The 25,541-nt window shown below is 35.3% G+C and overlaps 1 protein-coding gene across 1 annotated transcript; it reads left to right on the top strand.

Moving 5' to 3' along the window:
- Window positions 1-18,483: 18,483 nt before the first annotated feature.
- Window positions 18,484-19,662, top strand: LOC139841715 (uncharacterized). The gene is made up of 2 exons (XM_071831919.1): window positions 18,484-19,194; window positions 19,264-19,662. The coding sequence occupies exons 1-2, from the start codon at window positions 18,484-18,486 to the stop codon at window positions 19,660-19,662; spliced, it is 1,110 nt and encodes a 369-aa protein (XP_071688020.1).
- The last annotated feature ends 5,879 nt before the right edge of the window (window positions 19,663-25,541 follow it).

The raw sequence follows: 25,541 nt of genomic DNA, 5'->3' as shown, positions 1-25,541 counted from the left end.
TTCTTCATCCATGCAGCTTCCTTAGCTGCCAATGAGACGGCGATGTATTCTGATTCTATAGTGGATAAAGCAACAACATTCTATTTTTAACTCTTCCAAGAGACCGCACCTTCAGTTTGGAAGCTCGCGTCCACGTAACCCTTTACAGCGAGTTCCTCCTCACCAGACCCGTATATTTGAAACATACCCTTAGTCCTTCCAAGGTATTTCAATATACTTTTAACCACAGTCCCATGACTATTTTCTGGGTTATTCTGGTATCTTCTTGTCATGCTAAGAGTGCATGACACATCCGGTGTAGTGCATATCATTGCATACATGATTGACCCAATAGCAGACGCATATGGGACATTCTTTTGCTTTCTTGTTCATCTTTCGTGGTGGGGCACTGAGATGAACTGAGAATCGCTTCTCTTTGAAAAGGTACCAAACCTTTCTTAGAGTTTTCCTTCTTGAACCTTTTCAAGCCTTTTATTGTATGCACTTTGATTCAAACCTATCAATTTCTTGGATCTATCCCTGTAGATCCCAATCCCCAAAATGTATTGTGCTTCTCCAAGATCCTAAATGGAGAAGCAGCTGCTTAGCCAAGTTTTTTAACTCCTTGGATTTGCGGAATATTATTTCCAAATAATAATATATCATCCACATATAGTACAAGGAACATGATAGTGCTCCCACTAGCTTTCTTGTATACATAACTTTCATCACCGTTATTAATGAAGTCAAAATTTTTGACTTCCTCATTAAAACGATGATTCCACATTCTCGATGCTTGTTTCAATCCGTAGATTGATTTCTTTAACTTGCATACTTTATATATGTATCCAAGTTTCCATGTATCTTGGTTTTCTCCTTGAAAGGCCATTTACAATCAACTAACTTGGAGTTAGTAGGTTGTGCAACCAATTCCCAAACTTGGTTGTCATACATGGATTGCATCTCAACGTTCATGGCTTCCTGCCATTTATCTTCATCAGACCTTGATAAAGCATCTTGGTAGTTTGTTGGTTCATCCAAATGAACCACATAGCAACCATCCATGAGAATCCAAATCTCTCAGGAGAATTACTAATCCTACCAGATCTACGAACGTTTTGTATACTTTGATCACCCATGTGATCATTCTTAACATTTTCATGTTGAGTGCTAGTGTCAACCAATTGTGTATCATTTACTCGATCTTGAACCTCTTCAAGATCTATCTTCCTTTCACTATTTCCTTTCATTAGGAACTTAGTTTCAAGGAATTCAGCCTTCCGAGCAACAAATACATTCTGCTCGGATGGATCATAGAAATAGTATCCCATATCATCCTTGGGATACCCTATGAAGATACACTTCGTGGATCGAGCATCCAACTTATTAGGGACGTAGCGCTTAGGATAAGCTTCACATCCCCATACCTTTAAGTATGATAGAGATGGAGGTTTACCATACCATATCTCATGAGGTGTTCGTTCCACTTTCTTGGTTGGGGCCATATTTAAAATACGAGCCGCGGAGCATAGACAATAACCCCAAAATGATAGAGGTAGCGAGCTTCTAGCCATCATAGATCGAACCATATCCATTAGGGTTCGGTTCCTCCTTTCAGAAACTCCATTAAGCTGGGGTGTTCCAGGAGGAGTAAGTTGCGAGATAATCCCACAACTTTTAAGATGATCTTAGAAAGCATCGCTTAGGTATTCACCTCCTCTATCGGTACGAAGTACCTTGACTGTCTTATTGAGTTGATTTTGTACTTCGTTTTGATATTCCTTGAATGCTTCAACAGTTTCGTCCTTTTGTCTTAATAAGTAGACATATCCGAAACGACTGAAGTCATCAATGAAAGTAACGAAGTATCTTTCACCATTCCTAGCTATGGGCTTAAAGGGTCCACATACATCCGAATGTATTAATTCTAATAAGTCCTTAGCCCTTTCATAGGTCCCTTTGAAAGGTGCTTTAGTCATTTTGCCTTGCAAACAAGATTCACATACATCAAGCGAATCCATTTCATTTGATTTCAAAAGTCCATTCTTTTGAAGTGTATGCATTCGGTCCTTGTTTATGTGACCAAGGCGACAATGCCATAAGTAGGAATCACTCAAATCCCTTTTAAGTTTCTTGGTGCTTGTATGGTACATTGAGCTACTAGATGATGTGTCATCATGAACCAATTCATAAATTCCATTAGAAGACGAAGCCTTGAAATAGAATACATTATCTAAATAAACGTGGATATTATCATTAACAAAATTAAGATTAAAACCACATTGTTTCAAACGGGAAACGGAAATAATGTTTCGACATAAATCGGGTGCATACAAAACATCATTCAAAATAAGTTCCAAACCACTTGGAAGCTTTAACAGAAAGTCTCCTTGAGCCTTCACTTGCACTTTGGCTCCATTACCCATGTAGAGACTTGATGTTCCCGTTTGCTTGCTACTTCTTTTGAACCCCTGCGATGAATTGCAAATGTGAGTTCCATATCCAGTGTCTAATACCCATGTATTAGAAGAAGTAATACTAAGCTCTATATATACCATATATATATTACCTGAGGATTGCCCCGCATCCCTCTTCTCCTTCAACTCCTTAAGATAGACCGGGCAGTTTCGTTTCCAGTGACCCATCTCACCGCAACCGAAGCATGGGTCTTCCTTGGGGTTTGCCTTCTCGGCTACCTTTTGCTTCTTAGCCTTGTTGATGGTTGGGGTAACCATCTTCCCTTTCCCTTTGCCTTGATTGGCGGGTCCTTTTCTTTTAGCCACCTTTGGCTTAGAGGTGTTACCTTTGGACCCACCTTGATCGATTGCTAACAAGGGTAAAGCCCTTTTACCCATGCTAGTTTCCGCCGTTCTAAGCATACCGTGAAGCTCACCTATGCTCTTATCCATCCCATTCATATTGTAATTAATTACAAATTGATCAAACCTTTTTGATAGGGAGTTAAGGATAAGATCGGTGGCTAACTCATTTGATATGTTTAGGTTAAGGCGGTTAGCACGATCAATAAGGCTCTTCATTTTGAGGACATAAGAGGAGACGGATTGGGTGTCATCCATATGACATGCATGTAGCGCTCGAACCGTTTCGAAGCACTCGACACGTGCTTGTTGAAGGAACATCTCCTTCAATTGCATTATCATGTCATATGCACTATGATGTTCGAAATCCTTTTGGAGTTCGGGTATCATAGTCCCAAGCATTAGGCAACCAACTTGCACCGAATCGGCACAATATTTGTCATAGTAAGCCATGCCCTCCGTATCATCCATGTCGGGTTGATCGGGAATGGGGTCCTCCAACACATACGCTTTATCCTCGAGTTTGAGGACAATCCTAAGATTACAGAACCAATCCATAAAGTTTGTATGGTTGAGTTTGTCTTTCTCGAGGAGAGACCTTAACGATAGGTTGTTTAGGTTAAGTGGTGCGTTTGGAATGTTGTTGTTATTGGCGGCCATCTACAAAATTTTAACAAGGTTCATTTAAGTATCGATTTTAAATTTAATAAACAATACCCTTTTAAATTTTAATTGACTTATTAAATATTAGAATCCAACGGTAAATCAAATTTTGGTTAGGTGACCTTTATCCCGTTATTTGATTTAGCTAGGTAGTCATTATATGACAATTGCAATCCTTTTGCAACTTCTATAGTTATGGGATCATGCAATCCTTTTGCATGACATATTTATCCCATCAACGCCTATTTGTTCATCATGCTTCGGTGACCCTAAGTTCATGATTCCCAAATCAAGTCGTCCTACTTGTGAAAACATGTAAAATTAACATACAAGTGGTTAGGTGACCTTTATCCCACAAGTGTGCGAATTTTACCTTAACCATATTAGCTAGTTCATAATGGTTAGGTGACCTTTATCCCATTATGAGTTCACTACTATGTTCAAGTGTTCCCACAAAAGGATGGCGTTTAACTTGTTTACCTTTGTTTTGTAAAAGGGATTTTGAGTTTTCATTAATTCTAGTTTGAGAAAACTTTTATGCCATACACCAACATGCATTTAGTGTATGGTTCATTTGAAATCCATTTTCAAGTCAAGTAATTTAGCTAATTACTTGATATAAACCATTTTATATATGTGATCATTTTCTTGTTCTTAATAACCATTTATTAAGGTCTTTTGCCACTTTTAATTTAACCAATTAAATTTGTCGTTATGCATGTTGTTAACTATGTTTAATTTAACCAATTAAATGTAGTTTTGCTTGTTGTTAACTTGTGTGATAACTTGTTGTAGTAACATACACAATCCACAATCATACAAGAAATTAAAACAACCACGCATGCAAAACAAATGTTCACAATCAAGCCTTTTGGTAGACATTTTGTTTAGCCGAAAACAAAATGCCACCGGTCAATGGGTAAAACACAAAGTAAGAGGTTTTAACCTCCCACTTAACCTTGCATCCACATGCTTCTTGTGTTCTTCCTTGTGATCTTCATACATCTTCATCTTCATTTTTACAAAATATATCCTAATACATTTTTCTAAAAAAATGAAATACAACCTAATCTATATTACATACCAAATATAAAACAAATTACATAACCAAAATAAATATTACATGCCATATGAATGAATAAATTATTACATACAAATGAATAATACAAATCATTCAAACATGCAACCAAACAACACAAGGTCTAGGCATTGATTGTGAACAACAACATACGAACAAAATGACCAAAATGGAGCAACCCAAAACCCATTTGGGTCCTCCAAGAATTCGGCCATATCCATCCACCCTCCCAAACCCGAAAATTTTTGCATTCCATTTTCATGCATGTACTTAGAATGCAAATATAGTGGGTTTTAAAGACCATATATAAGAAGCATTTTTCATAAACTTCGGCTCTAGATACCATTGATGGGATTCAACATAAAACAAGTTTCTTAATGTAAATAATATCATGAAACCAATTCATTTTAAGTTATAACAAGCGGAAGCATAATTACTAAGAAAACAAGTTTATATGCATAACCATTTTGGTTGAATTCCATATACTTATCAAGTTATGAAATAATGCTTACATATAATAAAGAAGGAAGAAGATTATACCTCCTTCAATGTGAGTTAGGAGCTGAAAATGGACAGCACAATGATGATGAAGATGATGGATTTAGAGCTTCTAACTTGAAACCTCAAGCAAGTAATACCCCAAGCTTTCAATCACCAACACCTTCCTTTATATGGTTAGGATTTTTTGACACTTAATGAATTTATTTTGCAAGCTAAAAACCCTTTCTTCTCCTTCAAAGAATTCGGCCAGCAGCATACCAAGAAGAAGAATAGAGTTTTCAAAGTTATCACTTGAATATATGAGTCAAACCTTGATTAAAGACACAAGCATGCTCATGTGTAGATGTGTATTCTTAAAATAACAAAAGTTAGCATGTGACTAACCATGGGGACTAAAAAAAACGTCCACCCATGGGAATTATCTAACTTCCATCATTTTTTTTTATTACAAAACTTATTATTAAATAAACTTGTAATAAAACACATGCATTTGTTAAATTTACTTACATTTTATAAACCCATTTATAAAATATAACACAACATAATTATTTAAACCTATAAATAATTAAATATAAATTATCCAAATAATTTATCTCAAGTGATAATATTTTAGAAAACCAATTTTCTAAAGTCCAAGTGTCGCGTATTTATTTAATGATCCAATCGTTAAGATAAATACATATAAGGTGTCGGTAAGCTTGTTATTGGGTATGACCCGACTTGGATCATAACACATTAGCCACATTAATTTAATATGTCTCTCGAGCATACGAAATACCTTCACATTTGGCAACTAGCATGAAATATCTCATAAAATTACAAAAATAAAAGTAATCATTCATGACTTATTTACATGAAAATAAAATTACACATCCTTTATATCTAATCCATATACCAATGACCAAAAACACCTACAAATACTTTCATTTTTCAATTTTCTTTATCTAAGTGATCTCTCTCAAGTTCCATCTTCAAGTTCTAAGTGTTCTTCATAAATTCTACAAGTTCTAGTTTCATAAAATCAAGAATACTTCCAAGTTTGCTAGCTTACTTCGAATCTTGTAGTTTGATCATCCAAACTCAAGAAATATTTATTATTTACAGTAAGATATCTTTCTAATACAAGGTAATACTCATATTCAAACTTTGATTCAATTTCTATAACTATAACAATCTTATTTCAAGTGGAAATCTTACTTGAACTTGTTTTCGTGTCATGATTCTGCTTCAAGAACTTTCAAGCCATCCAAGGATCCTTTAAAGCTAGATCCATTTTTCTCATTTCCAGTAGCTTTATCCAGAAAACTTGAGGTAGTAATGATGTTCATAACATCATTCAATTCATACATATAAAGCCATCTTATTCGAAGGTTTAAACTTGTAATCACTAGAACATAGTTTAGTTAATTCTAAACTTGTTCGCAAACAAAAGTTAATCCTTCTAACTTGACTTTTAAAAAAAACTAAATACATGTTCTATATCTATATGATATGCTAAATTAATGATTTAAAACCTGGAAACAAGAAGAACACTGTAAAACCGGACATACGCCGTCGTAGTAACACCGCGGGCTGTTTTGGGTTAGTTAATTAAAAACTATGATAAACTTTGATTTAAAAGTTATTCTTCTGGGAAAATGATTTTTCTTATGAACGTAAAACTATATCCAAAAATCATGGTTAAACTCAAAGTAGAAGTATGTTTTCTAAAATGGTCATCTAGACGTCGTTCTTTCGACTGAAATGACTACCTTTAAAAAAATGACTTGTAACTTATATTTTTGACAATAAACCTATACTTTTTCTGTTTAGATTCATAAAATAGAGTTCATATGAAACCATAGCAATTTGATTCACTCAAAACGGATTTAAAATGAAGAAGTTATGGGTAAAACAAGATTGGATAATTTTTCTTGTTGTAGCAACGTGAAAATTGATAACAAATCTATATTAATCATATCCTAGCTAACTTATATTGTATTATACATATATTCTAATATATTATGTAATCTTGGGATACCATAGACACGTATGCAAATGATTTGACATATCATATCGACCCATGTGTATATATTATTTGGAACAACCATAGACACTCTATATGCAGTAATGTGAGAATTAGCTATACAGGGTTGAGGTTGATTCCAAAAATATATATACTTTGAGTTGTGATCTAGCCTGAGACGTGTATACACTGGGTCGTGGATTGATTCAAGATAATATATATATCAATTTTTTTCTGTACATCTAACGTTGGACAACTAGTTGTAGGTTACTGACAGCTGACTTAATAAACTTAAAACATCAAAATGTATTAAAAGTGTTGTAAATATATTTTGAATATACTTTGATATATATGTACATATTTGTTATAGGTTCGTGAATCGACCAGTGCCAAGTCTTACTTCCCGACGAAGTAAAAATCTGTGAAAGTAAGTTATAGTCCCACTTTTAAAATCTAATATTTTTGGGATGAGAATACATGCAGGTTTTATAAATGATTTACAAAATAGACACAAGTATGTGAAACTACATTATATGGTTGAATTATCGAAATCGAATATGCCCCTTTTTATTAAGTCTGGTAATCTAAGAATTAGGGAACAGACACCCTAATTGATGCGATTCCTAAAGATAGATCTATTGGGCCTAACAAACCTCATCCAAAGTACCGGATGCTTTAGTACTTCGAAATTTATATCATATTCGAAGGGTGTCCCGGAATGATGGGGATATTCTTATATATGCATCTTGTTAACGTCGGTTACCAGGTGTTCACCATATGAATGATTTTTATCTCTATGTATGGGATGTATATTGAAATATGAAATCTTGTGGTCTATTGTTACAATTTGATATATATAGGTTAAACCTATAACTCACCAATATTTTTGTTGACGTTTAAAGCATGTTTATTCTCAGGTGAATATTAAGAGCTTCCGCTGTTGCATACTAAAATAAGGACAAGATTTGGAGTCCATGTTTGTATGATATTGTGTAAAAACTGCATTCAAGAAACATATGTCGATGTAATATATTTCTATTGTAAACCATTATGTAATGGTCGTGTGTAAATAGTATATTTTAGATTATCATTATTTGATAATCTACGTAATGTTTTTAAAACCTTTATTGATAAAATGAAAGTTATGGTTGTTTTAAAAATGAATGCAGTCTTTGAAAAACGTCTCATATAGAGGTCAAAACCTCGCAACGAAATCAATTAATATGGAACGTTTATAATCAATATGAATGGGAAATTTCAGTTGGTATCAGAGCGTTGGTCTTAGAGAACCAGAAAATTTGCATTAGTGTGTCTTATCGAGTTTGTTAAGATGCATTAGTGAGTCTAGATTTCGACCGTGTTTTCTTTAAAAATGATTGCTTAACATTTTTGTTGGAAACTATATATTTTTAACATGTGAATATTATGTGATATATTAATCTCTTAACGTGTTTGATATTATGTGATAGATTTCTACCTCTAGAACAAGTCCCATTGACTCACCTAATAATAATGAAGAGTCAAATGTAAATTGGAATGATTCGTGGACTGATTCACAAGTTCCCGAAGAGGAACCGGAAGAAGAGTCGCAACCGGAAGAAGAATCGGAACCGAAAGAAGAATCGGAACTGGAAGAAGAAATAGAACCAGTGAGGGAAATAATAAAACAGTTAAGTAGAAGAAAATCCTCAACCAACCGACCAAAGTTAATTATGGTCAATGGTGTTTCCGCCAAGGAATCAAAGTATTGGGAGGATTACCAATTCTCCGATGAATCGGATCCCGACAAGGATTCCGATGATGTTATAGAAATTACCCCAACACAATTTAATAAGGTAAAAGAGAACAATAAGGGAAAAGGCATAAAAATAGAGAAATTTGATTCCAAACACGATGAACTTTATATGTATCATCAACACCCGTATTTCTTAAGTTGTGACAATAACCCGGGAACCTCTAAACCACCAGGTTTTTCTAAACCAATGTGGAAAATGACGGCTCGTATTAGGGGAACATCATATATCCCTAGAAACTTGGCAAAACGAACCAAAATCGAAGAAGAAGAAACGAGCGAGTCGGAATAAGATAGTTGTATTCGTGTGGTGTAATATATGTAATATAGTGTGCTTATACTTTATGATATATGTAAAAATTACTTGTATTAATAAGTATTTTTTTATGAATCTAAATCTTGTCTATTTTACAGTATAAAAACACAAAATGGATAGACAACTCAATGTTTTAAGAGACCTACCCGGAGACATGATTGATGAAATCTTGTCTAGAGTCGGTCAGAATTCCTCGGCACAACTATTTAGAAAAAGCGGCTAACATGCAACATAAAGAAGCATGTTATGCTTACGGGTTAGTAATGTTTGCTTCTCACCAAAGTGAGAACAAGAACATCGGGCAACAACTATTAAACAAAACGTTCCCACAAGTGACGGAGTCGGTAATTGGGGTAAGAAATGAGGTTTTTAGGTTATTACGAGACTGTTGGTCATTACGTAACCTTCATCCTTTTGATGACGTTACAACACATTGTCTTACTATCGGTCACAATGGTTATGTTCCACAAAACCAAGGATGGGAAGTGGTATTAGTAAAACCAGAATGCATGACTTGTTTCTGGACGTATGAATTACGTGTCTTTATTGTCTTTGCTGAACGCCTTATTTATTAACTAGAATTATCTTCGCAACTACTTTGTATCAAAGTTTTATGTGCTATATTTCATGCTATATGTAAAGAAAGCGGTATTGTAAGTTTGCAAGTTATTGTATAAAGGTTTGAATATGATATTTTTTTTTTGTGATTAGTTTTTCATATAGAATTGTAGTAGTTGAAATGGTATGTTAGCTACTAAGTATGAACTTAACGGGTAGGTACTACCCGAATTAAAGAGTATAAAATGCTAATATGAAGAAAGAGCTTTTATAAATAAGTTCATATTACGCTACGAAATACTATTGACTACTCTTGATATTCTATATGATTAACTCGTTTCATTTGACTATTTTGAAGGAAATGGCACCGACTACTCGACACACCTTGAATATGAGCGAAGAGGAATTTCGTACCTTTATTGTATCAAACATAGCCGCAGCACTGGCTGGATACATACCAACAATAACTCCGAATCTAGCAATGCAGCTAACGGCGCAAGAAATCGTGTAGGATGCACCTACAAAGAATTCACTGCCTGCAAACCTTTGGAATTTGATGGAACTGAAGGACCGATCGGATTGAAACGGTGGACCGAGAAGGTCGAATCGGTGTTTGCCATAAGTAAGTGTACTGAAGAGGACAAAGTGAAGTACGCTACGCATACCTTCACAGGTACTGCGTTAACATGGTGGAATACCTATCTAGAGCAACTGGGACAAGATGATGCTTACGCACTACCGTGGTCAGCATTCAAGCACTTGATGAACGAGAAGTACCGTCCCAGAACTGAGGTCAATAAGCTCAAGACAGAACTTAGAGGGTTACGAACCCAAGGATTTGATATTACCACGTACGAAAGACGATTCATAGAATTGTGCCTATTGTGTCCGAGAGCATTCGAAGATGAGGAAGAGAAGATCGACGCGTTTGTGAAAGGATTACCAGAAAGAATCCAAGAAGATATAAGTTTACACGAGCCCGCATCCATACAACAGGCATGTAGAATGGCTCACAAACTAGTGAACCAGATTGAGGAAAGAATTAAAGAACAGGTGGCTGAAGAGGCCAATGTGAAGCAAGTCAAAAAAAAGTGGGAGGAAAACGGTGATAAGAATCACCAATACAACAACAACAACAACAGCAATTACAACAATAATCGCAACAACTATCCCAACAATCGCAACATCAATCGCAACTACAACAAACGGCCCAATAACAACAACAACAACAACAACACCAACAGCAACTACAACAATCATCCCAACAACAATAACAACCGCAACAACAACAACAATCAGAAGCAGCTATGCCAAAGGTGTGAAAAGTATCACTCGGGGTTCTGCACCAAATGTTGCAACAAGTGTAAAAGAAATGGTCATAGCGTGACGAAGTGTGAGGTCTACGGACCAGGGGTTAATAGAACGAAAGGAACAAATGGTGTCGGAACGAGTAATGGCGGAGCAAGTAGTGTCGGAGCAAGTTATGCCAATGTTGTTTGTTATAAATGTGGAAAACCGGGCCACATTATTAGAAATTACCCGAACCAGGAGAACACGAATGGACAAGGCCGTGAAAGAGTTTTCAATATTAATGTGGCAGAGGCACAGGAAGACCCGGAGCTTATTACGGGTACGTTTCTTATTGACAATAAATCTGCTTACGTTTTATTTGATTCGGGTGCGGATAGAAGCTATATGAGTAGAGATTTGTGTGCTAAATTAAGTTGTCCATTGACGTCGTTGGATAGTAAATTTTTACTCGAATTAGCAAACGGTAAATTAATTTCAGCAGATTATATATACCGGAATCGAGAAATTAAACTGGGTAGCGAAATATTTAAGATTGATTTGATACCCGTAGAGTTAGGGAGTTTTGATGTAATAGTTGGCATGGACTGGCTGAAGAAGGTGAAAGCAGAGATCGTATGTTATAAAAATGCAATTCGCATTGTACGAGAAGAAGGAGAACCCTTAATGGTGTACGGAGAAAAGGGCAACACGAAGCTACATCTTATTAGTAATTTGAAGGCACAAAAACTAATAAGAAAAGGTTGCTATGCTGTTCTAGCACACATCGAGAAAGTACAAACTGAAGAAAAGAGCATCAATGATGTTCCCGTCGCAAAAGAATTTCCCGATGTATTTCCGAAAGAATTACCGGGACTACCTCCACATCGATCTGTTGAATATCAAATAGATCTTGTACAAGGAGATGCACCAATAGCTCGTGCTCCTTATAGACTCGTACCCAGCGAGATGAAAGAACTGTAAAGCCAACTGCAAGAACTATTAGAACGTGGTTTCATTCGACCAAGCACATCACCATGGGGAGCTCCTGTTTTGTTTGTCAAGAAGAAGGATGGTACATTTAGGTTGTGTATTGACTACAGAGAGTTGAACAAACTTACCATCAAAAACTGTTATCCACTGCCGAGAATTGATGACTTATTTGATCAACTACAAGGCTCGTCGATTTATTCGAAAATCGATTTACGTTCTGGATATCATCAAATGCGAGTAAAGGAGGATGATATTCCAAAAACTACTTTTAGGACGCGTTATGGTCATTACGAGTTTATGGTTATGCCGTTTGGATTGACTAACGCACCAGCTGTGTTCATGGACCTTATGAACCGAGTGTGTGGGCCATATCTTGACAAGTTTGTCATTATTTTCATCGATGACATACTTATTTACTCAAAGAATGATCAAGAGCAAGAAGAACATTTGAGAAAAGTGCTAGAAGTATTGAGGAAAGAAAAACTGTACGCTAAGCTTTCAAAGTGTGCATTTTGGTTGGAAGAAGTTCAATTCCTCGGTCACATAGTGAACAAAGAAGTTATCCAGGTGGACCCGACAAAGATCGAAACAGTTGAAAAGTGGGAAACCCCAAAAACTCCGAAGCATATACGTCAATTTTTAGGATTGGCTGGTTACTACAGAAGATTCATCCAAGATTTCTCCAAAATAGCAAAACCCTTGACTGCATTAACGCATAAAGGGAAGAAATTTGAATGGAAGGATGAACAAGAGAAGGCATTTCAATTATTGAAGAAAAAGCTAACTACGGCACCTATATTGTCATTGCCCGAAGGGAATGATGATTTTGTGATTTATTGTGACGCATCAAAGTAAGGTCTCGGTTGTGTATTAATGCAACGGACGAAGGTGATTGCTTATGCGTCTAGATAATTGAAGATTCACGAGCAAAATTATATGACGCATGATTTGGAATTAGGCGCGGTTGTTTTTGCATTAAAGACTTGGAGGCACTACTTATATGGGGTCAAAAGTATTATATATACCGACCACAAAAGTCTTCAACACATATTTAATCAGAAATAACTGAATATGAGGCAGCGTAGGTGGATTGAATTGTTGAATGATAACGACGTTGAGATTCGTTACCACCCGGGGAAGGAAAATGTGGTAGCCGACGCCTTGAGCAGAAAGGACAGAGAACCCATTCGAGTAAAATCTATGAATATAATGATTCACACTAACCTTACTACTCAAATAAAGGAGGCGCAACAAGGAGTTTTAAAAGAGGGAAATTTAAAGGATGAAATACCCAAAGAATCGGAGAAGCATCTTAATATTCGGGAAGATGGAACCCGGTATAGGGCTGAAAGAATTTGGGTACCAAAATTTGGAGATATGAGAGAAATGGTACTTAGAGAAGCTCATAAAACCAGATACTCAATACATCCTGGAACGGGGAAGATGTACAAGGATCTTAAGAAACATTTTTGGTGGCCAGGTATGAAAGCCGATATTGCTAAATATGTAGGAGAATGTTTGACGTGTTCTAAGGTCAAAGCTGAACATCAGAAACCATCAGGTCTACTACAACAACCTGAAATCCAGGAATGGAAATGAGAAAACATTAGCATGGATTTCATTACTAAATTGCCAAGGACTGCAAGTGGTTATGATACTATTTGGGTAATAGTTGATCGTCTCACCACGTCAGCACACTTTCTGCCAATAAGAGAAGATGACAAGATAGAGAACTTAGCACGACTGTATTTGAAGGAAGTCGTCTCCAGACATGGAATACCAATCTCTATTATCTCTGATAGGGATGGCAGATTTATTTCAAGATTTTGGCAGACATTACAGCAAGCATTAGGAACTCGTCTAGACATGAGTACTGCCTATCATCCACAAACTGATGGGTAGAGCGAGAGGATGATACAAACGCTTGAAGACATGCTACGAGCATGTGTTATTGATTTCAGAAACAGTTGGGATCGATATCTACCGTTAGCAGAATTTTCCTACAACAACAGCTATCATTCAAGCATTGAGATGGCGCTGTTTGAAGCACTTTATGGTAGAAAGTACAGGTCTCCGATTTGTTGGAGTGAAGTGGGGGATAGACAGATTACGGGTCCGGAGATAATACAAGAAACTACCGAGAAGATCATCCAAATTCAACAACGGTTGAAAACTGCCCAAAGTCGACAAAAGAGCTACGCCGACATTAAAAGAAAAGACATAGAATTTGAAATTGGAGAAATGGTCATGCTTAAGGTTGCACCTTGGAAAGGTGTTGTTCGATTTGGTAAACGGGGGAAATTAAATCCAAGGTATATTGGACCATTCAAGATTATTGATCGTGTCGGACCAGTAGCTTACCGACTTGAGTTACCTCAACAACTTGCGAATGTACATAACACTTTCCACGTCTCGAATTTGAATAAATGTTTTGCTAAAGAAGATCTCACTATTCCGTTGGACAAAATCCAAATCAATGAAAAACTTCAATTCATTGAAGAACCCGTCGAAATAATGGATCGTGAGGTTAAGAGACTTAAACAAAACCAGATACCGATTGTTAAGGTTCGATGGAATGCTCGTAGAGGACCCGAGTTCACCTGGGAGCGTGAAATCAGATGAAGAAGAAATACCCGCATCTATTTCCAGAAGATTCGTCAACACTTTCAACAGCTTAAAATTTCGGGACGAAATTTATTTAACGGGTAGGTACTGTAGTGACCCGAACTTTTCCATGTTTTTATATATTAAATGAAATTGATATTTACAAGATTAAATGTTTCCAACATATTAAGCAATCAAGCTTGTTAAGACTTGATTAAATGAAATAAGTTTCATATAGACAATTGATCACCCAAGTTGACCGGCGATTCACGAACGTTACAAATTTGTAAAAACTACATGTTGTGGTACATATAGACATATATATATGGTTGACATGAGATTATGATGAGTAAGTATCTCACTAAGTATATTAACAATGTGTGATATACATAAGAAATGAGAATACTAAGTTAAGAAACTCGAAATGATATATATATATATATATATATATATATATATATATATATATATATATATATATATATATATATATAACGATTATCGTTATGATAACGTCTACTAAATACATATGTATCATATTAAGATATGGATACACTATATTTAACATGATAAAATGATATTTAAATATATCATTAAGTGTGTTAACAATGAACTACATATGTAAAAACAAGACTACTAACTCAAGAATTACGAAACGAGACTTATATGTAACGATTATCGTTTTAACGATATTTTAATGTATATATCATACTAAGATATATTAATGTATCATAATATCATGATAATTTAATAATATAACATCTCATTAGATATAATAAACATTGGGTTAACAACATTTAACATGATCGTTAACTTAAAGGTTTCAAATCAACATTTACATGTAACGACTAACGATGACTTAACGACTCAGTTAAAATGTATAGACATGTAGTGTTTTAATATGTATTCATACACTTTTGAAAGACTTCAAAACACTTATCAAAATACTTCTACTTAACAAAAATGCTTCCAATTACATCCTCGTTCAGTTTCATCAACAATTCTATTCGTATGCACCCGTATTCGTACTCGTACAATACACAGCTTTTAGATGTATGTACTATTGGTATATACACTCCAATGATCAGCTCTTAGCAGCCCATGTGAGTCACCTAACACATGTGGGAACCATCATTTGGCAACTAGCATGAAATATCTCATAAAATTACAAAAATATGAGTAATCATTCATGACTTATTTACATGAAAACAAAATTACACATCCTTTATATCTAATCCATATATCAACGACCAAAAACACCTACAAACACTTTAATTCTTCAATTTTATTCATCTAAGTGATCTCTCTCAAGTTCCATCTTCAAGTTCTAAGTGTTCTTCATAAATTCTACAAGTTCTAGTTTCATAAAATCAAGAATACTTCCAAGTTTGCTAGCTTACTTCCAATCTTGTAGAGTGATCATCCAACCTCAAGAAATCTTTATTATTTATAGTAAGATATCTTTCTAATACAATGTAATACTCATATTCAAACTTTGATTCAATTTCTATAACTATAACAATCTTATTTCGAGTGGAAATCTTACTTGAACTTGTTTTCGTGTCATGATTCTGCTTCAAGAACTTTCAAGCCATCCAAGGATCCTTTGAAGCTAGATCCATTTTTTTCATTTCCAGTAGCTTTATCCAGAAAACTTGAGGTAGTAATGATGTTCATAACATCATTCGATTCATACATATAAAGCTATCTTATTCGAAGGTTTAAACTTGTAATCACTAGAACATAGTTTAGTTAATTCTAAACTTGTTCGCAAACAAAAGTTAATCCTTATAACTTGACTTTTAAAATCAACTAAACACATGTTCTATATCTATATGATATGCTAACTTAATGATTTAAAACCTGGAAACAAGAAGAACACTGTAAAACCGGACATACGCCGTCGTAGTAACACCGCGGGCTGTTTTGGGTTAGTTAATTAAAAACTATGATAAACTTTGATTTAAAAGTTGTTATTCTGGGAAAATGATTTTTCTTATGAACATGAAACTATATCCAAAAATCATGGTTAAACTCAAAGTGGAAATATGTTTTCTAAAATGGTCATCTAGACGTCGTTCTTTCGACTAAAATGACTACCTTTACAAAAATGACTTGTAACTTATATTTCCGACTATAAACCTATACTTTTTCTGTTTAGATTCATAAAATAGAGTTCAATATGAAACCATAGCAATTTGATTCACTCAAAACGGATTTAAAATGAAGAAGTTATGGGTAAAACAAGATTGGATAATTTTTCTTGTTGTAGCAACGTGAAAATTGATAACAAAGCTATATTAATCATATCCTAGGTAACTTATATTGTATTATACATGTATTCTAATATATTATATAATCTTGGGATACCATAGACACGTATGCAAATGTTTTGACATATCATATCAACCCATGTGTATATATTATTTGGAACAACCATAGACACTCTATATGCAGTAATGTGGGAGTTAGCTATACAGGGTTGAGGTTGATTCCAAAAATATATATACTTTGAGTTATGATCTAGCCTGAGACGTGTATACACTGGGTCGTGGATTGATTCAAGATAATATATATATCAATTTTTTTCTGTACATCTAACGTTGGACAACTAGTTGTAGGTTACTAACGAGGACACCTGACTTAATAAACTTAAAACATCAAAATGTATTAAAAGTGTTGTAAATATATTTTGAATATACTTTGATATATATGTACATATTTTTTATAGGTTCGTGAATCGACCAGTGGCCAAGTCTTACTTCCCGACGAAGTAAAAATCTGTGAAAGTGAGTTATAGTCCCACTTTTAAAATCTAATATTTTTGAGATGAGAATACATGCAGGTTTTATAAATGATTTACAAAATAGACACAAGTACGTGAAACTACATTCTATGGTTGAATTAAGTCTGGTAATCTAAGAATTAGGGAACAGACACCCTAATTGACGCGAATCCTAAAGATAGATCTGTTGGGCCTAACAAACCCCATCCAAAGTACCGGATGCTTTAGTACTTCGAAATTTATATCATATCCGAAGGGTGTCCCAGAATGATGGGGATATTCTTATATATGCATCTTGTTAACGTCGGTTACCAGGTGTTCACCATATGAATGATTTTTATCTCTATGTATGGGATGTATATTGAAATATGAAATCTAGTGGTCTATTGTTATGATTTGATATATATAGGTTAAACCTATAACTCACCAACATTTTTGTTGACGTTTAAAGTATGTTTATTCTCAGGTGAATATTAAGAGCTTCCGCTATTGCATACTAAAATAAGGACAAGATTTGGAGTCCATGTTTGTATGATATTGTGTAAAAACTGCATTCAAGAAACATATGTCGATGTAATATATTTCTATTGTAAACCATTATGTAATGGTCGTGTGTAAACAGTATATTTTAGATTATCATTATTTGATAATCTACGTAATGTTTTTAAAATCTTTATTGATAAAATAAAGGTTATGGTTGTTTTAAAAATGAATGCAGTCTTTGAAAAACGTCTCATATAGAGGTCAAAACCTCGCAACGAAATCAATTAATATGGAACGTTTATAATCAATATGAACGGGACATTTCATGCTCGATTCAAAATAGATGATGATTCTTTGTTTGGTTGTTTGAGAGAAAAAGAATGGAAGTATTAGGGAGGGAAGTGAAGAATGAATGTATGAGAGAGGCTTGACCATTTGACCTAGTCAAATGTTTGGCATCTTGGCGAGTTTAGTCCCTCAAGTTTGAATCGGGTGCTTGAATTACCTAAACGAGATAATTTAAAACGCGTATTAACGGAGGATGTTATAATTATATAACGGACTTTAAATTAGTATAACAGAAAGTAAACGGAAAAAGACGGGATGTTACACTGCCCGTGATGGTAATCGCAACGGTAGGACGATGCAAGGTCTCCAGAATATATGTAGATACCGGAAGTGCCGTTGATGTCTTGTACGAACATTGCTTCTTACAACTACCGCAAGACGTGCAGGATAGGTTAAAACCTCCACTTTATCCCGTCGCTGGATTCACAGGAGAAACTACTTGGTCTTTAGGCCGAGTAAGTATTGACGTTACTTTAGAGGAAAATAAGAAGAGACGAACAGTGGCTTTAAATTTCGTGGTCGTTAGAAGTCAGTCGAAGTATAACATTATTATGGGACGGGAAGCGTTATGCAAATTCGGCGCGATAGTTTCCACTGTACATGGAATAATGAAATTCCCGACCCGGTTAGGCGTGGCAATTGTTTTTTCCGACCGGGTCCCGGTTGTAGGCCAGGTCGAACAGCCGCTACAACCGGCAGCACTGATTGAGCAAGGGGGAAGTGTCATCATCAACCATTCCTTTCATGAGAAAACGATACAGATTGGGCACACTCTCACCGATGCGACGAAAAGTGTGTTATGTCAACTTTTGTCAAATAACGCTGACGTGTTTGTATGGCAGGAGTCGGATATGACGGGAGTACCTCGTACCGTCGCCGAACATCGATTAAATGCCAACCCAAGTTTGACTCCGGTACGGAAAAAGAAAAGAGGCATGGCTCCGGAACGTAGCGCTTTCCTAAGGAGTGAAGTGGAAAAGTTGGTACAAGCAAATATACTATGAGAAGTTATATACCAAACATGGGTTGCTAATCCGGTGCTGGTTAAAAAGGTGAATGGTTCGTGGCGGATGTGTGTCGACTTCAAAGATATCAATAAGGCTTATCCCAAGGACAATTATCCGTTACCAGAGATAGACTGGAAGGTAGAGTCGCTGGCTGGTTTTCGCTTCAAATGTTTCCTGGACGCTTATAAGGGTTATCACCAGATCCAAATGGCAGAACGCGACGAAGACAAAACCGCATTCCACACAGATCAAGGCATTTTTTGTTACAAAAAGATGCCCTTTGGTTTGAAAAACGCTGGTGCAATGTACCAACGGGTCATCGAAGCTGCGTTCAAAGCACAGATCGGCCGAAACGTGGAAGCGTACGTCGATGATATAGTAATCAAAAGTCACACCGAAACGGACCTTTTGAAAGACATTCAGGAAACGTTTGACTCGCTATGAAAAATCAACATGAAGCTGAATCCGGAGAAGTGTAGTTTTGGATTCTAGGAGGGAAAGTTCCTGGGGCACGTCGTCACCACGCTTGGCATCCGAGCGAATCCTAAGAAAATTCAATCTATTGATGAAATGGTAGCACCACGAACGAGAAAGGAGGTGCAAAGTCTGAACGAAAAACTGGCAGCGTTGTCCAGATTCCTGTCAAAGGCAGCAGAACGGTCACTTCCCTTCTTCAAAGTGTTGAAGGAAAACGTGGGGCGAAATCTCGATTGGATTCCTGAAGCGGAACACGCTTTCCAGGAAATGAAGGCCTTGATCAGGATGTTGCCGACACTGACGGCACCAGTACTGGGTTAAATAAGCATTCCGTGATTATTTTTTACGAATCTATAAATCCTGTGATACTAACATGTCAAGCTTTCAGGGGAAACTTTGACAATTTATCTGGCAGCAACAACTGAGGCTATCAGCTCAGTGCTCATCGCGGAATACAGTGGCACACAGATGCCAGTTTATTTTGTGAGCAAAGTGCTACAACATGGCGAAGTTAATTACAAGCCGATCGAGAAGCTCATTTTCGCGTTAGTCCACACCGCAAGACGGTTGAGACGGTACTTTCAAGCGCACCCAATGCTGGTGCTAACTAATTCACCTATTAAACGGGTACGGTACAGCGATCGAGACCGAAGCACGTTGGAGGAAATTTATTCTAACAGATTTTTTTGTGCAGGTATTAAGCAAGCCGGAGGTTTCTGGCAGACTAGCTAAGTAGGCAATTGAATTGGGGGAACATGAAATGCATTATGCCCCCCGTACCGCTGTTAAAGGCCAGATCATGGCAGATTTTATGGTTGAATTCTTATGCGCCGCGCCACCAGAGCCGGTTGTCGGAGAAGTACCAAATACCATCACATGGGAACTATTTACCGACGGAGCGTCAAGTTCCGATGGAGCGGGTGCAGGTCTAATCTTAATTGGCCCGGACGGTGAGGAATATACCTACGCGTTGCATTTTGAGTTCCCCGCTTCCAATAACGAAGCAGAATATGAGGCATTGCTGTCTGGTTTAAGAATGGCTGAGAAGATGGGAATTAAAAACCTGAAAGTGCCGGTTGATTCCCAACTTGTGGCGAATCATATGAACGGGACGTTTGAAGCTAGAGATCCGGCCATGCAAAATTATTTGAGGTTGGCGGAGGAAATAGCCAACAAATTCGAGCTTTTCTCAATAACACAAATGCCGCGATCCTTGAATAAAAAGGCTGATGCACTCAGCAAGCTCGCGTCAAGCGTGTTCAGCCACTTCACCAAGGATGTTTGGGTGGAGGTCCTTAGTCAAAAACCCACTGACGTAGTACAGATATCGACTTGCTTCGATAAAAAATACGCTATACGCATAATATACTTAAAACACAACGTACGCTTATGCACTGATTTTCTTGCACAATGTTACAGGAAGTGGCCCCCGTAGAGGAGGTCGAGACATGGATGAGTCCCATCATTACGTATCTTAAGACCAGGACGTTGCCAGTCGATGGTACAACATCACGTAAGATTCATATGAAAGCTCCTTTGTACATGTTAAGGGATGGAGTTCTGTTCAAAAAATCCTTCACATCACTGCTTTTAAGGTGCGTCAGTCCAAGCGAGGTGGAAACAATTGTAAGGGAGGTACATGAAGGGACTTGTGGCATGCATGCAGGATTTAGGACCGTTGTGGGAAAGATAATGCGGCTAGGGTATTTTTGGCCATATATGTACCGTGACACGAAAGAAATCATCAAAGCTTGTGCTTCATGCCAACGTCACGCTCCACAAATTCACATGCCATCGCATGAGCTAATTCCCGTCATGTCTGCTTGGCCCTTTTACAAGTGGACAATCGATTTGGTGGGACCCTTCCCGGATGGAAAACACTTGGTCATTGCAATTGACTTTTTCACCAGGTGGGTTGAAGCCAAACCATTGAAAAGCATAACGGGTAAACAGATTGTGAATTTTGTTTGGGAAGAAATCGTGTGTCGTTTCGGAATACCACACGAAATTGTAAGTGATAACGGCAAACAGTTCGCTCACGATCCGTTTCGATCATGGTGTGATGGGTTGAATATCAAACAGACTTTCAGTTCCGTTGCACATCCGCAAGCAAATGGGCAAGTCAAAGTTACCAACAGAGATATCGTTGCCGGAATAAGGGCAAGGTTAGACACGGATAGGAAGGGTTGGGCAGATGAACTTCCGCAAGTCTTATGGGCGTTCTGAACCACACCAAAAGGAAGCCATAGAGAAACACCATTCAGCCTTGTTTATGGCACCGAGGTGGTGATACCAGTTGAAATTGCTTTCCCAACCCAACGTGTAATGGAATTCAAAGACGAGTCCAACGTCGTTAGCTTGAAAGAAAATTTGGACTTGTTGGAGGAAAGGCGTGACATCGCCGCTATCAGGGAAGCATCAAACAAACAAAAAATTGCTAAGTACTATAATCAACGTATGAAGGAACGTACTTTCCGCCCCAGTGATTTTGTGTGGCGTTGCAACAATGCCAGCTTGGTCGAGGATACTGGCAAATTGGGACCCAACTGGGAAGGCCCGTATGTGATTGCAGATGCAATTGGAAACGGTGCGTATAACCTAAAGACGCATGATGGAAAGTTCGTGCAGCGTACCTGGCACGCAACAAACTTAAAAAAGTTTTATGTTTAAGTATTTCGAAATTTTTCTTTGTTGGAAACTTTCTTTTTCGTTTTACCTAAGTTTGTGATTGATCATCACAAATGTAAGCGCGTCGCGCATTAAACTTCTTTGCTCTCGGTTTTAATTTATTGAATTTTTCAATTTTCATTTCTAATGTGTTGTGTAACTATTATGGCTGCGCTTTGGCGTTATGAATGTAAGTCCATTCACAAGTTACTTATGCCATGAACAAAGACATCATCTAATCTTTGGACGGCAATGCCGATGCTAAGCGTATTGGAGGTACGCCTAGCCCTCGTAATGGGATGCCTCCGGGTTTCATATCCGTCGCATTAATCCCAGCATTAAGTAGATGAATGCAATGTTGACAATCAATCAAGTGTAACCTTGACAAACGGTACGTTACCGTGACGACGGGACGTATATAAGTATAAATAAACAAGAATCACAAGAAATTGATATTTCATTAATTTAATTACAACCATTACATCAGGAAAAAAAATAAAAATACAGAAATTACAAAAATCCCTACAACTACGGGATCATCTTCTTCACTTTGGCCAAGTTAAGGTCCGGTGTCAACCCAATCTGTTCAATAAACGGCACCTTAATGGCCGCGCAAGCATTGACCGCCACGTCATGGAGGTCGTAGGCGTCCTCATCCACCATCTCTCGGATCGCCTCCGGAATTGTTTCCGGTATATCAACATGTTCCATCAATATGGTGTACGCGTCGAAACGCTCCACCTTCTTTGTAGCGTCTACCAAATTCTGAAACGGCTCCTTTGTGACAACCCGGAAATTTCCAACTAAATTTAAACTTTAATCTTTATATGTTTCCGACACGATAAGCAATATTTGTTAAGTTAAATTTCAAGAATTTTAAACTATGTTCATACATTCATTCAACCTCGACCAAGTTCCAACGATTCACGAACCATTAAACGAATATGATTATATATGTATATGTGTATATATATTATAACTTGAAACGTAAACAAAATATTAGATTAAATACTTTATATGATTGTATCTGTTTCAAAATGTTTATCAATGGAATTATAAGATAAGAGCAAATGATTGAATTATCAGATATATTGAATTATGATTACAAGTCTCTGTTGAAAGACCCACGTTGATTTGAGAAATCTTTCCATTTTAACAATATTCGGAAAATGGTAAAGTGATTTATAAATAAGAACAAATTATCAATCATTGAGAACTAGACAAAGGATAGTGGAAGATTGAATCTCATAAAGACTCTATTGATCTATTTAGTTTCAAACGTACAAAAACGTTTTCAGTTTAAAAAGAACTTTATTATTAAAACGTATATAACTTTTATAAATATCTAGAACCACTTTTGACAACTCATTACTTACCTAGTATGATAATGATAACGATATTTATATTTTATTTTATTAAATATATATAACGATTTAAATTAATATTATATATATATTTATACGCGTATTATACGTATAAAGTTTTATACTTTTACTATACTTAAACTTTACCTTTACTTTATTTTTACTCTACTTTAACTTTAATAATTCACTTTAATAATTCATACTTTAATAATTCATATTTTAATAATTCACTTTAATAATTCATACTTTAATAATTCACTTTAATAATTCATACTTTAATAATTCACTTTAATAATTCAAAAATCTATTATAAATAGAATTCAACAGGTTTCATTATTTCATAGAAACTTGAAAATATTTTTCTCTAAACTCTCTCAATCGATTTACATATATATATTTACTCCGTATTATTTCAAGATATTATTAGTATACATAAAATATTACGACGGAGTGCTGTCCGAGTGGTTTTGAAATTATTTTTCGAGTAGGATAGGATTAAGGAAATTATGGGTTTTAGCTATGGTGGTGATTGAGTATGGTTCATGGGTATGCTCGTGAGGTCAATATAGTGTTTATCATTTCCGTTGCGTATACGTACCTTTCCTGCAATATTGAATCTCAATATTGATACGTGAGTACTCATAATTTAACTTTTACATACTAATAGTGTATCCCTGACTAGTGCTCGAGTATTTAGGATTATGCATGCTTGTACTTTTGATATTGCCCTTAGACAGGTTAGGTTAAATCTTGAATTAGTTACACTTGCGGTTGAGATAAGGTATAAGATATGCATGTCCTTGGAAAGCTAGCGAAAAATTAAGAACTTTTCCTTTAGATATCGAATGGTTTCGATGAACGGATTAGAAGTTATAATCAATTGAATTTTAAAATATTATTATTAAAAATGATTATTATTATCGTCGTTTTTATCGTCGTTCTAGTTTTATCTTATTATTATGATTATTATTATCTTTATCAATAAAAGGGATTTATCATTAAAAATTGTTATTTTTTTAATATTACTATCGTTATTATCGTGAAATTTATAATTAGTATTATTATTATTATCCAATTATTATTATTATTATTATTATTATTATTATTATTATTATTATTATTATTATTATTATTATTATTATTATTATTATTATTATTATTATTATTATTATTATTATTATCATTATTAATATATATATCATTATTTAAAAATGGTTATTGTTATTGTTATTATTATTACTATATTATCATTAAGATAATTATTAGTATTATCGTTAATAATATTATAGTAACTATCATTATTAATATTAGTGTAATTAAAACAAATATTTGTAACACCTAATTATTTTGATTACTATTATTATCATTATTATGAACACGATATAAAAGACGATTAAAAGCTATTAAACGAAACGATTAGGAAATAATGAGTAAGAGTATCATGATGAAATTAAAATATTATAAGATATTGATTTAGATAAAATTATCGTTCTTATTATTTTTATCATTACTATTATTATTAAAAGTATCGTTAGTATTAAAACTATCATTTTAACAAAAATTATCATTTTAATAGAAATGTCATTGTTACTATAAAATATCATTATTATTATTATTTTAAATAGAATTATTATTTTAAAGATAATATTAAAAATTATCATAAATATTAAAGTTATCATAATTAGAATTATCGTTTTATCATAATGTCATCTTAGTAATTATAAATATTGATATTTTTATAATAATAATTATTATTACAAAATAATACAACTTTTACTTACTATCATTATAGATATTATTTTATCAAATAAATAT

This window comes from Rutidosis leptorrhynchoides, chromosome 4, assembly GCF_046630445.1.
Source record: "Rutidosis leptorrhynchoides isolate AG116_Rl617_1_P2 chromosome 4, CSIRO_AGI_Rlap_v1, whole genome shotgun sequence".
Taxonomy (NCBI): Eukaryota; Viridiplantae; Streptophyta; class Magnoliopsida; order Asterales; family Asteraceae; genus Rutidosis; species Rutidosis leptorrhynchoides.
Note: the sequence above shows the minus strand (reverse complement) of the source record. Positions and strands in the feature narration are given on the sequence as shown.

Bases quoted from the DNA above. Each gene is read 5' to 3' on its own strand.
- LOC139841715 (XM_071831919.1), top strand. From the start codon at position 18,484: ATGGTAATCGCAACGGTAGGACGATGCAAGGTCTCCAGAATATATGTA. The intron at 19,195-19,263 runs GTACAAGCAAAT...CTGGTTAAAAAG, and splicing joins GGAGTGAAGTGGAAAAGTTG to GTGAATGGTTCGTGGCGGAT.